The sequence below is a fragment of the Arachis ipaensis genome, chromosome B10, assembly GCF_059453495.1.
Source record: "Arachis ipaensis isolate K30076 ecotype BB chromosome B10, ASM5945349v1, whole genome shotgun sequence".
In the NCBI taxonomy this organism is placed as follows: domain Eukaryota; kingdom Viridiplantae; phylum Streptophyta; class Magnoliopsida; order Fabales; family Fabaceae; genus Arachis; species Arachis ipaensis.
In genome coordinates, this window is record NC_142435.1 from 123,926,038 (window position 1) to 123,940,324 (window position 14,287).

The 14,287-nt window shown below is 35.9% G+C and overlaps 2 protein-coding genes across 2 annotated transcripts; both read left to right on the forward strand.

The window, feature by feature from the left end:
- Window positions 1–5,486: 5,486 nt before the first annotated feature.
- Window positions 5,487–8,436, forward strand: DBR1 (debranching enzyme 1). The gene is made up of 9 exons (XM_016325919.3): window positions 5,487–5,853; window positions 5,936–6,093; window positions 6,185–6,306; window positions 6,468–6,661; window positions 6,976–7,158; window positions 7,258–7,376; window positions 7,510–7,649; window positions 7,748–7,867; window positions 8,058–8,436. Exons 1-9 carry the CDS (start codon window positions 5,731–5,733, stop codon window positions 8,147–8,149), a joined length of 1,251 nt encoding a protein of 416 aa, XP_016181405.1. The 5' UTR covers window positions 5,487–5,730; the 3' UTR covers window positions 8,150–8,436.
- Window positions 8,437–9,318: 882 nt separating this feature from the next.
- Window positions 9,319–11,211, forward strand: LOC148581587 (peroxidase superfamily protein). Its single transcript, XM_088510155.1, has 4 exons — window positions 9,319–9,643; window positions 9,966–10,145; window positions 10,399–10,564; window positions 10,648–11,211. The coding sequence occupies exons 1-4, from the start codon at window positions 9,437–9,439 to the stop codon at window positions 11,061–11,063; spliced, it is 969 nt and encodes a 322-aa protein (XP_088366281.1). The 5' UTR covers window positions 9,319–9,436; the 3' UTR covers window positions 11,064–11,211.
- The last annotated feature ends 3,076 nt before the right edge of the window (window positions 11,212–14,287 follow it).

Consider the following 14,287-nt stretch of genomic DNA (forward strand, 5'->3'; position numbering starts at 1 on the left):
TATGATGTTAGGTTTCAATGCTAGTATGCTATGTTATTGTTAAACATATGTTTATTAATTTAGGATATTAACTGTAACACCCTACCACACTTAATCTTATGCTTTAGTCATAAGACTGAGATAGTAAGGTATTACGACCTCTAAAAGTAAAAATTTATATATGATAATAGTGAAAGAGATATTTAACTAGGAGCCTTGAGAAACGGGTAAAACAAAATCGCAAAAATAAAAAGCACATCGCTCAAAAAACAAGATTACTTGTGTGCGAAGGAACCGAAACTCAACGAACATAATATAACAGAAACTAGGAGTAGAGAGCCAAAAAGATACATAATAACAAGCTCCTAACTCAACCTGCGAAGTCAAGATTGGTCGAAGAATATTTACATACATATGTACATATCCCAAAGCCCAAAATACATAAATAAAATCCTAACTCTCCACTAGCCTCTAAGAGGAACAAAATAACAAGTCAATCGGAGAGAGTTAAGTGTATGTATATACATAAGCTATATATCAAAATAAACCCAGGAACTACTCCGCTGCGGAAGTCCAGACGCCTAGCGAGGAGCCTCTCGACCTGCATCTGAAAAACACAACACAGTATGGGGTGAGAACCGGAGGTTCTCAGTATGGTAAAGGTGCCACACATATAATATATAAGGTCTTGGGAATGCCAGAGGCAATCCTAGAACGCCGACACTCATATTATAAAACTTAAATAACTAAAATAGAAACCATGAATCATGGTAGTTTTCTAAGGCTTTCTAAACTTAACCAATTCCTTAAATTCAATTAAAACTTGACTAATACCCTAAATCTCTCTGCCTTCCCTCCGTTCCTCCATCTCCGGTGAAGTTACAAAGATAAACAAACAGACAATGGCAAACACAGGTAAGATACAAGTAATACATATAGCAAATATCACAAATAGCATATTATAATCACTTAGGCAATCCCAATTAATGCACAAGCAAGCAATTCAAACAATATGCATATGATGCATGCCTGTCCTATGGTTGATGATATCATCCGTCGGTTATATAGCCAACCCGACACGTCCTGGTAGCTAACCATGGACTGAAACACCCATCGCAGAGCAAGTGGGCTTGAGCTATAACCCCCTTGCTACTACCCGCTCAACCCAGAGCCAGTGGAATAACTACTACTGCGACTACTACCCAGACGGGTGTTTAAAAGCTCAACCTGGAGCAAGCGGGACGAACCACCATCTTTGCTACTACACAGGCATCACAAACATACTTTTGTTCAAATCAAGCATGATCATTATCAATTCTCAAACATTAACCTGGAGCAAGCGGGATGAACCACCATCCTTGCTACTACCCAAGTATCTCAAACATACATTTATTTAATCTCAAACATACACTTATTCATTCTATCTCATTTCAATCATCAAACATCATATCATTCACAGTCATTCATAATCATTTCACAACCATTCATCATTGTTAAGTCATCATCAACTTCTCATACCTTCACATCATTCTCATATGATTCATCATATTTACTCTTTACTTCACCTCCAAGCTACCTCAAATTCCTAATTTCAACTAATTACTAAGCTTACTAGTAAGATCTAGGGTTAAAAGAATAAAAATAGAGATTTAGAATTTTAAAATTCGGTTTAAAAATTCAAAATCTGGTTTTTACAGAAAACAGGGCCACACGCACGCGTGGGCCACGCGCATGCGTGGGTAGGCGTTTAGCTCAGGACACGTGCGCATCCCCTGGTTACGCGTACGCATATAAGCCCTCATGCCACGTGTACGCATGGATGCACGATTTTCCAAAAATTTTTACCTAGTCTGAACTGCAGCTTTGCTATTTTAAACCCCGAACTTTCGGCACACATAACTTTTCCGTCTTAAAACATTTTTCCTCCATTCTTTAAACGGCGTAAACTTCACGGACCCAATTTTTATACAAAACTAGTTTGAAACCATTTGGGAGTCTGGAAGCCAAGTTATGAGTCGCCGAAGTTCGGCCAAAAATCAAATATCACAAAAGCTTCAAAACCTCTTTTCCTTAAAATTCAGTTTCAACCTAATGTTTCATGCACCAAAATCAGCTCAACATCACATTACCATTACCACAATAATCCTTTCATAACTATCATAGTTCAACCCCACAATATCATATATCAACCTATATACACATATATATACATAACCTCAAACCAAACATTTATTACCTAGTCTACAAGATTCATCAATCAACCACCTCAAACTCATATTCATCATCATACATTAGCAACATCATTAGCTCATCATCATTAATTCCAACACCAACATCCACATCAAACCAAAACCCAACCTTGTTTAAGAGGTATCAATAAAGCACTAAGCCATTCACATATTCAAACATTCATTCCTATCCTACGGTCATCTAGCCTAAGTTTTCACAGAACATTATATATTAAATACGATAAACCTAAACCATACCTTGGCCGATTTTCACGTATTTTCCGAGACAACCCTCTAATGCACCGAACACAGTCCCAAGAGGTCCGGAATCACCAAGGCAACGTCACCCAACCTCCATCAAGTCTCAAGTGTCCACAAATCAAGCTCCAATTAATATATATATACCTAACTTCACATTACCACACATACACATACATATCCAAATTTAATATCCAACACACAAAATTAGAGAATTAACTAGAGTTCTAGGATTCTCACCTTATCAACAGAAAATTGGGACAAGACTCAGAAAGTCCACCAAGTTAATTTGATCCTGAACACCGAAATTTAACAATTTTCAACATTCTTTGCACATGAATTTCGAAACTGAAACCGAGGAAATTAACGAAAAAAATGTGATTTTCTTACCTTACAATGTACTTGGCTTGTAGAGCTCGACGCTACGGTCGCGTTGCCGCAAACGGTGCGGCGATCAGAGCTTCGGATCAAAAGTTACGTGAATTTGAATGAAATCAAGGGTTTTGGAAATTTCAACATGTTCTTCCCCATTTTGGCTAGCTGCCCAGCGTGTTTTGCATGCTGAAATGGGAATGAAATGAGCTTCAGCTCATTATATATAATAAGTTGGTTGGGCCCACAGGTCCAGTTCGATCGGTTCAGTCTGTTTGGTCCAATTTTGGGCCAAATTCTTTGAAATTAGTGTCAAAATTCTCGTTTTAATTAGTTCTATCCTATTTTAATATAAAATTTATATTTATAATCTCTTTTATTAAAAATTAATTTATTGACCAATTATTCGCTAATTTTGCGGAGTTTACATCCTACCCACCTAATTAAGAATTTTGTCCTCAAAATTTCAGATTCAGTTATTTGAAAAAGAGGTGTGGGTAGTCCTTCCGCATACTCAAAGTTTCTTGAAGGTGACTTCATCGCTTGAAATGTCCATCTCCTTGGGCCATTTAAACTAACTTAGTTTATAAGACATGAATTTGCTCCGATGGGCGGAATGGATTTGGGTTAACTGACCCATAATCACCTAACAACATTACTTCCTATCCTAGTCCTTGATACCCCTTTCATAATTGATAACAATCCATTTGTACTTTCATTGTGAATCCTTCCATGGTTACCACATCTCGGATGATTCTTGGTACTCGTTCCTTATCTTAGAACGTGTCAAATGTTCAGTTACACGCGCCACATTATCCATCGCTTTGGGTCCCTCAACCTATCTTATCAAAATTGTGATACATTTTAGCAATCTCCGGTTGAATCGAAATCCGTTCTTGTTGGTTAGTAAGTAAATGTTTTCACTTAATTTACCATATATAGGAGTTGGAAAATGAATTTTATTATTCACTATTTCTCTAAATAATTTTATTTAAATTAATTAAAATAGATATTTATTAGTGTAATCATTAGTTATGTTAGAAGACATTTTCATTTGTATTATACTACACAAACGTTAAAGTTAATTATTTTTGTAAACATTTATATTATTCAAGTAAACTTTTTTATGCAAATAAATTCATAATTTAAGTGTTTGTACTTGTTTGCTTGAATATTTTACTTATAAGCCAAATTAATTTCTGATTCGGTATTCTTATTGTTTACCAGAGCCTCATCTACTTCTTCCGAGGAGAATGAGTCACACACTCCCACCACCAGACGCCATTGTCCCATATCTGAGGGAGGCTGAATTCGGTGATGTATTGCCACTCAGGAATTTTGTATTTGACAACTCTTTGATCACGGCATTCATTGAGCGTTGACGCTAAGAGACCCACACCTTCCACATGCTGTGGGTTGAGTGCACGATTACCCTACAGGACATCGCATACCACCTCGGGTTACGCGCTAATGGAGAGCCCGTCGGTGGTTGCTTTCGTGACTTTCACACGTGGTACAGTACCAGGGCATGGGAGTTGGTTGAGAGGCTACTCGGTGCCAGGCCTCTTGTAGTCCAGCAGCAAGGAGCACAGAGGAAGAAGTCCTTCTCCCTGAATCTGACATGGCTTCGAGATCGTGTCTAATAGATGCCTCCCAGTACTGATGACTCAGCCACCCTCTGACACTATACGAGGTGCTACATACTGTTGATGATTGGAGGTTACCTAATACCTGATAAGTCCAATAATCAGGTTCATCTCCGGTGGCTTTCACTACTGGATGACTTTGCGAGGTGCAGTAGTCAGTCATGGGGATCTGTGGTGCTAGCATGGACATACCACTCCCTATGCTCAGCAGCCCACCACTCCACCATAGACATTGCCAGGTGCACTCCTCTGCTGATTTCTTGGATATACCAGAGGTTCCTTAAGTGGTGTCCCCCTGAGCGACAGATTCACATGTTCCCTATGGTTGCGAGGTAACTGTTTAAATTGGTTTTACTATTCTTCATTTTTCGCTTAACATGATTAATACAGATTGACTGCATGGTGGTTAATGTTACAATTGTCAAACATTAGGCGCACATGTTCGTCGCTATGGAGTCAAAACAGACGGAACCGAAAAACTCCATTTTCCATCGGTGCTAGCAACCTATATCCTACCCTTCCGATCTCTTTTCTCTCACTCCCACTGATGCTACCCAATGTCAGACTTTTCAATTTCGCCAATGAGCTTACTGGCCAGGTATGCAACAGAATAGGATTCTCACACTCAAATGTTACTTTATTATCACTATTTCTCATACGACAATTGGATACACACTGACAACCAAGAAACCACTACTACCGGGCATTTTGGCTTATTTTCGGAAGGAATAGATAGCAAAGAAGTAGTGAAATGTTTGCAGAGGATACAATCCTTTTATAGCCGCTGAAAATTTGTCTTAACGTATCTCGTTTACACTAAGTTAATACGTATCTTTTACACTATAAATAAAATATACGCTGTATTTATTCTCAGTGAAAGTTTACACAGTAAACGATATGTGATGTGATCTTTTTTGGTAAAAATACTCGTAAATATATATTTCGGTAATTAATATATTTATTTTATTTATTTAAAAAAAAATCCCACTTTACAACTTTACATACATACGTATAGCCGGAAGGAGCAATTCTTTCATGCCTTTACATTTTTTTACTGCAATTAGTTATAGATATTTTAATGCGTTTTTTTTTTAAATATATTTAATTCATGAAAAATTATAGTATTTGATTGGTAGGGTAATAAACTAATAATCAAATAAGCGAGCGCATTTCAGGGATTAGAGTTTTGTTTTGATTTCAATAAAACCCAAAGTGCTGCTACTGTTTGAAGAAGAAGAAGGAGGAGGATGAAGATAGCAGTGGAAGGGTGCATGCATGGCGAACTCGACAATGTCTACAAAACCCTCAAGCATCTCGAGGAAACCCAAAACATCAAAATCGATCTCCTCCTCTGCTGCGGAGATTTCCAGGTACTTACTACTTCACATTTCACAATCACTTCACAAATTCTCAATCTTTTCATGAGTTAACTGTGCAATTCGTGAAGATTAGGCTGTTAGGAATGAGCAAGATTTGAAAAGCATGAACGTTCCCCCGAAATTCCGATCCATGAATTCCTTCTGGAAGTACTATTCTGGCTTGGAGGTTGCTCCTTATCCTACCATCTTCATCGGTGGCAACCATGAAGCCTCCAATTACTTGTGGGAAATGTGAGTTATTTTCTTTTCTTGGAGTTTAGGGTTTAGGATTTAGGAATTTAGGGCACTGCTAACTTTTGAAGTTGTGGTGTATTGTAACTAGGTATTATGGAGGATGGGCTGCACCTAATATATATTTCTTGGGAGTTGCTGGGGTAATCAAGTTTGGGAATGTTCGAATTGGTGGGCTTTCCGGAATTTATAATGCTCGCCACTATAAATCAGGTTGTTAATCTGCTTTTGTATCTTTGCTATGAATGAGTTATAGACTTGTATTGTTACTACCATTTAACAAACTATTTGTTGAATGGCTCTTGCATTAAGGGTTAGTGTGTAGGGAGTGTAGTATTTTCTGTTGTAATTACTATATATTGTTCTTTGTGCAGGACACTTTGAGAGACCTCCCTATGATCAGAGCACCATCAGGTCTGTGTATCATGTTCGAGAATACGATGTTCACAAACTCATGCAAATTGAGGAACCGATTGATATCTTTCTTTCTCATGATTGGCCCGTGAGAATCACTGATTGTGGGGATTGGAGGGAGCTTGTACGGCGAAAGCCCTTTTTTAAGCAGGAGGTGTTATTTTGCAGTTGATTGTTCTTTTAATCGAGGAGCTTATTTAGCAATGTATTTAATTTATGACTAATTCTTGCTGGGTGTCGATGACTTTGGTTTTTTTTTTCATTCTTTTGGCTAAAACCTCATTGTCTTGCTACTCAAAAGCCCTAAAATTCAGGACACTATCCTCACTTCTTTTTATACAAGGCAAAAATGAAGCTGTCATATACATAATCATTTTTGAGCAGTCATATAATCTTTGATGGCATGCATTATCTTTTCTTTTTTTAATTACATTGTTTATGACAGCATGATATTCTCATTTTTGCCAGATTGAGGAAGGAAGACTTGGGAGTAAAGCTGCTTCTCAACTTCTAGGTAAACTGAAACCACAATATTGGTTTTCTGCTCATTTACATTGCAAGTTTGCTGCTCTTGTTCAGCACGGGGAAGGAGGTCCGCTGACAAAATTCCTTGCACTTGATAAATGTCTTCCTCGGCGCGACTTCTTGCAGGTATAGACTATAGAGGCTTAAGTATTAAGTGCAGGCTAATCCTCTCTAATGGCTGTTTTATGTTAGTAACCAAACTCATGGTATGTCCTGCATGTTTAGATAGTGGAAATCGAATCAGAGGCAGGCCCTTATGAGATTCAGTATGATGAAGAATGGTTAGCCATAACAAGGAGGTTCAACTCTATATTCCCGCTGACACCCAAGGGTGCAGATTTCAGGTGTGTGCATTATAGAAACCTTAAATAACGCATATAATTTGAGTACTCATTTAAAATCATATTTGTCCTGCTGTTCCCCCCTCCCCTCCTACCAAAGTTTAAAAAACTAAATTTCTATTTGCATTGGTGACAGAGGTGTGAATCTTGAGATGGATGATTGTCGCCAATGGGTTAGAAGCAGGTTACAACAGAGAGGGTGCAAACCTTTTGAATTTGTTAAAACTGCTCCGTGTTATGATCCTTCTCAATCCAATTTTCATGGTTCTTTTGCTGGTATTTCTTTGTTTTCCATTGCAAACTCCAAATTAACTATAGTTCACCTTGATCTTTGGTTAAAGATGATATCCTAATATCATTTATTCTTTCTGCAGGTTGTCCTCGGAATCCTCAAACAGAATCTCTTTTACAGTTTCTTGACCTTCCATACCTCCTTGATAAGAATCCTGAATCAACTGACTTGTCACCTTATCCTTCTCGCTCCATTGGAAGAGGTAAACTTTAGCCTTTCTTAATTGTCATCGTCTCATATGGGAAGCCATGCTTTTAGTAGTTATCTCTTCTAATTGGTATTGCTGATGTCATTGCCAAAGTTGCTTCAATAGCATTACAACGGTATTATATTTTTGTCTCAAAACTTTTTGAGTTAATCACTTATATAAAACTATTTTTATTCATATCTAGGCCCTGTCGATTATGACAGTGAAGACATTCCTATTGATGATTTGGAAGATGATGATCTCTCAAATGTTCAAGACGTGGAAACTGAACTTTGAACTGCTGAATCAATTTTGCAATTGACTAGCATTTTAGACCAATTGACTGGAGATTTATTTTTGAGTTTCTATGTACATAAATAATTAACAAACCAAAACAAAGCCTTTAGTTACAGTTGTGGACTTGTGGTTGCCAAGCCACACCAACAAACAATTAAAAAATGGTGACCCACCCATGATTTTGCCCCTTGTACTGCAAAGTCTAGCTGGATCTGACAAATAGTGTTGTATACTTGTACTTAACAACTCAATGAGAAAATTTGTTCCATTTCAAGGGATTTATTAATGCTGTTCCCTGTTCTTCTCAACGGTATCTAGACATCACCATTCATTCGCTATTTGGGAAGATTTATGTGTAAGCCATGATTTCTTTTATGTGATTTAACTTTTAACTTTTAAAAAAAGTAAATTGATATTTGCTGCTGGTCCAAGATAAAAAACATAAATGTTTTATGTTCCTTGGGACTAATATTTTCAACTTTCAAATTTGCAAGTTGAAATATCATTTAGGTTATACTTCATGCGATAATTTGAAGAAGATAGTAAACATTTTCCACTTTAAGTTTAGAAAAGGGATGTATTAGAATATTTTCACTTATTTCTGTCTGCGGTGGCCTTTCTTATTTTTAACTTATTATAAACCAAAATGTTATCCAGGCAACATATTAATAATTTAACACATCACAGAAACTACACATGTATATTATCAAATTAAAGTGCAAAACAAATACATTGCGACAAACTCTGCATAAAACCTAAGAACGAACTTGAACAGTGGTAACATTCTTGACATACTAGAACATTAGTAAAGGCTAAGATCAGAGATATCACATGCTTCTTTAACTATATAGGTTGCTGTATTAATTTTAACTTCACATCATATCCTAATTTGAAAGTGTGCATAACTAAATAGAAAGACCTTTATAGAAGCAGTTTCCCCATGAAATGTAGCAGTAACTATTTCCTATTATAAAAGTGTGCAATTTAAGAATTTACCTCAATCATCTTTAGGACCTTGACCTTGATGACATGAAATAAGTTCAGTAATTGACATACATAAATAACCCTCACATCTACTTTTCTACTGACTCACCAAACTGCATTAATGCAGTTTTAAATGGGGGCTTGTATGGGGACAAATACCTGGCTGGCCACCTCTTTTTTGATATATGTATATGAATGAATAAATGTGCATCAATAAATTATCAAGTATCTGTATTCAAAGTGAAAGGGTCTTCCTAACACTGCACTTAGAATCACCCAAAAAAGACTAAACACTTTGTTTTCATGGAAACTAGAAGAGTGATTCTTTCCATTGCAGTCTCTTCTCTTTTTGTCTTTTCTTTTGTAGATGGCCTCTCTTTCAACTTCTATGCAGCTTCATGCCCTTCAGCTGAGTTCATCATAAGGGACATAGTTACCTCTTCCTCTTCCAATGATCCTTCCATTCCAGGAAAGCTCCTCCGCTTGGTTTTCCATGATTGCTTTGTGGAGGTTAGTCATTGTCCATGCAAGCCAAACATACTATGCTAAACCATAAGTTTGCCTCTCTTTTTTAGTTCAGTTTGTTTCATAGTTTTAAGAACCTTCTCATTGAAAAACTTAAACTGTTAGAAACAAATGAACGAACGGCTTTATATCTTAACAGTATCCTTATTAAACATTAAATGGATACAAGCATGCATTGTTGTGTGATGCAAAATTTGATTAGCTGAGATGGTTATACAGGATGCATGCAACTTTGAGGGAAATAACATAAAGTCACTCTTGTTGTTTTTGTATTCAATTATGACTCAAAAGTAATTAATACATGCAGGGATGCGATGCATCTTTGATGCTAATTGGGAACAATACTGAGCAAACTGATCCAGGAAATAGGTCTGTTGGTGGATATTCAGTTATAGAATCAGCAAAAAAAGTCCTTGAGATGCTTTGCCCTGAAACTGTTTCTTGTGCGGATATCATTGCTCTTGCAGCCAGAGATGCCGTTGGAATTGTAAGTTTCTCCCTCACACTGCATGCTCATATTCTTCGATAATGCATGCATCATATTAGGTGGAAACTCAGATACAGTTGTTTTCATGTGAAATTGATAGCTGAAAATCATTAAGTTGTAATTTAGTCAAATATATCAAATCATCTAACCGTTCTCAGCATTAATTTCATATAAAAAAAACTGCATGCGAGTCTTCACCATCATATCAATATAAGGTGGTTAATTAATTTAATTGAAGTGCTTTTGAGAATAGGCTGGTGGACCAATGGTTCAAATTCCCACAGGAAGAAGAGATGGGATGGTTTCGCTTGCTTCGAATGTCAGGCCGAACATCGTGGACACAAGTTTTACAATGGATGAGATGGTTAAGCTTTTCACATCTAAAGGATTGTCTGTTCTTGATCTTGTCATTCTTTCAGGTGCATGTTCTTGATCTTGATCTTTCTGAGTGTTCTTTTAACATCATATTAGATACTTAATTAGTGATGGCTAGTCTTTGCAGGAGCTCACACCATCGGAGTGGCTCATTGCAACGCATTCAGAGGCCGATTCCAAGAAGACACGAAGGGACGGTTCACGCTCATCGACAAGACTCTGGACAGTAACTATGCTGTTGAGCTAATGAAACAGTGTCCAGTAAGTGCAATGGCATCTGCTACAGTGAACAATGATCCTGAAACACCTATGGTCTTTGACAACCAGTACTATCGGAATCTCTTGGTGCACAAAGGGCTTTTCCAGTCAGATTCTGCTTTGCTGAATGAAAACAGCACAAGAACAATGGTGAAGGATTTTGCAAACAATCAAGAACTTTTCTTTGTAAATTGGAGCCAAGCTTTCTTGAAGCTCACAAGTGTTGGAGTGAAAACAGGGAATGAGGGTGAAATTAGACGTACTTGTGCATCAACTAATGCATAAGGAATGAAAAGTGGTTGTACAGACAAACATGGTTCTCTATGCATAAAGACAAACAGCTTTTCTACAAGATTGTACTTGTGCAGCTTTAGTACGACTTTGTTTGGGTGAGTTTATAAGAAAATATTTTATAAAAAAAGTAAAAATAATTTTATATTTGGATATTTTATGCAAAAAAATATTTTTATTTATCAATTATATGTTTGGGTATAACAATATAAAAGTATTTTTGTTTATTTATTATGTGAAATTTTTTTTTGAGAAAAAAATATTTTAAAAAATATGTAAACGGTAGCTTCTCAAAAAAAGAGGCTAATTTTATTTTATATAGAAAAAATATTGGTGTTTTTGTTGAAAATGGAATTATTTAGTGTAATTACCCTTACGTGTTGGACACGTGTCATCATTCTGGCAACATGCAAGATGTGTATTAAACATGTATCAACATTTTAGCCTATCCTACGTGTTGGACACCTTTTTTACACATCCACAATAATGTAATACATTTTAAATATCAATATTCAACCAAAATACTATCTTTATTTTTATATTAAAATAATTTCTACAAAAAAATATTTTTTATTTTTTTAATACTTTTATTTTTGGAAAAGTCTAGGCGGCCAGCAACTTTTGTGTTTTCTGGCCAGCACTTAACCATCAAAACAAAAGTGAGTGATCTCCCACCATTAGATGTAATCTCACACCATTAAAAACACTATTGATAGCCAATTGATGGTTACAAAACACCAAAATTGCTAGCCCCTAGCATTCCTCTTTACTTTTACTACTAAAAATTTACTAAATATGTTAAAAAATATATATTTTTTATTAAAATAAATTTTTTTCTATCAACATAATGACGTCAAAAAACTATCTCTTAGCGTCAACTATTCTACCAATTTACCAAATCTTTAGTGTGTCAATCTTTTCAAACCTCAAGAACCATAGAACAAGGAAAATGTTTGAATATGTTGGAGTTATTTCTGAGAGGAAGAATAGTGCCTAAATTAAGAGGAGATCACAACATTTTAACATTTATCATGGCTGTCAATATTCATACGCACCTTCTCTGTGCTAAAGGATATCCCTTGTCCATGCTCCATAGTCTTCTTAGAAGAAAAGGATTAATCTCTCTTTGGGCCTAGTCAAGTTTGTTTTTTAATTGATGCTCTCACTATAAAAAACAATTATTGTTTTTCTTTAAAGCCATAGTTTGGCTCTGAGTCTAATTGTAACAGAAAGCCAACTTTAATCAGTTAATAGTAGTCAATTTTTTATTATAAAATTATTCTCTTAATTTTATTTTGGGTTAAGTACATTTTGGTTTCTAAAATATTGGCCGGAAATTTTTTTCGTCCCCAACCTTGTTTTGCATATAAAATCGTCCTTAAAAACTGTCATTTTTACTTAAATATTAAAATTTGGAACCAAATTACTTATAACAAAAAAATTATAAAATAAAAAAAGAAAAATAAGAGAAGGGAGAAGGAAAGAAGAAGAAGTTGTCCACGATCCACCTTTGCTTCTGCTTCTGTCTCCACCTCTGTACGATTTTGGTCCTTAACGGCCCGTTTGGTTGATGTCCATGTCCATCAGAGACATGAACACGGTGTCACACGTCCAGTGTTTGTTGTATGAGACACAAAAAAGTGAGAGACACAGTTATACACAAGAGTACATGGAATACGTGTATTTTGTGTCTCTTCCAAATGGTGAGACACAGATTTTTAAGGGTGGACACAAATTATATAATTTTTTTGGACAATTTCACCCTTACTAATTTTATAAAATTCTTAACACTACCCTCCTTCCTACTTCATCTCCTCCCACTTCATCTTTCATCTTTTTCAGTGAACCTGAACTCCTCCATCTCCTCACCTCCATCTTTCTCTTTTTCTTCATCATAGTCTATTTCTCTTCCAAAATAGCTACATATTTTTCTCTTCCTCCTCTTCATTTTTGTCTATTCCCCTAATCTCTTTTTTTTATTCTTCTTCTTCTTCACTTATTCCTCTGTCTCTTCTACTTCTTGTTGTATTTACCTTTGTTTATGCCCAAATCCACCATTGTTACTGTTCTATATCGCATCTATAATCGTCTTTAATGTCGTTAACTTCCAGATCTGCCATTCTTCTTCTCTTTTTCTCAATTTGTTTCCGTATTTCTCTCTCTTATTCAAGAGTTTCATCATTTTTGAAATCAAGGTTACAACAATGGCTACTGACTTTGCTGGTAGATCTTTAAACTGAAGATGGAAGATAGACCTTGGTGTTGTTGGAGGCAAATGGTTAAGATTGTTTGTTGATGGAATGTTTTTTGCTTTTTTAAAAACAAATTGTATTTTATTGGAGGCTGGTTAGGACCATTTGTTAAATATTTTAGGTTATTTTATTTGATTAATTTCTTTTATTAGTTCAAGAGTTGTTAATGGTAGTAGAAAAGTGGAGGTGGTTGTTTAATCAGTAGCAGAGAAAAAATGGTGATAGTGGTAGTGATATTTTGTGGTAAGGATAATATTGACATTTTATAAAGAGTTAATTTATTGTTGTGTCTTGTGCTTACTTATCAAACAAATTAAAAAAATACGTGTATCACTATGTCTATGTCTTCAATGTCTATGTATTTTTTTTTTGGTGACTGAACATAACACAAAGAAAAAAGACCTAAGAAAAAGAGTAGTACTCCTCTCTAATAATAATGTCTAAATTATTAGGAGGCAGTAACCACTCTAGATACACCTGCTTGTTTAAAACAGCAGTCTTAGCCATTAAATTAGCCGCTCTGTTTGCTGTTCGCTGGATGAGCACTAAAGTAGCTGTCCAATTGCGCTGGAGCATCTCTTTGATTTTGTCAAGCAGATCAGAGTCATTCCTAATCATGCTGGTTGTGCCTCCCGAAACAAGAAGAAACGCATCAAGATTATCAGTTTCACATATGACCTCTTTGCACTCGCAATCCCAAGCCATAACAAACCCTCTCCAAATAGCATGAAGCTCACAACAGAGAACACTAGAAAGAGGTATACTGGCAGAACAACCTTTTATCCAAATTCCCATGCTGTCTCTAATAATACATCCAAAGACAGCTAATTGCTCATTTTCAAAAACGCTTGCATCGCAGTTCACTTTACAGACATTCATTGGAGGTGGTTCCCAGTTATATTTCAAAGAAGAAGGAATAATATGTTTTTTGTTGATAACAACATTAGAGAAATCTCGAGCAGCATG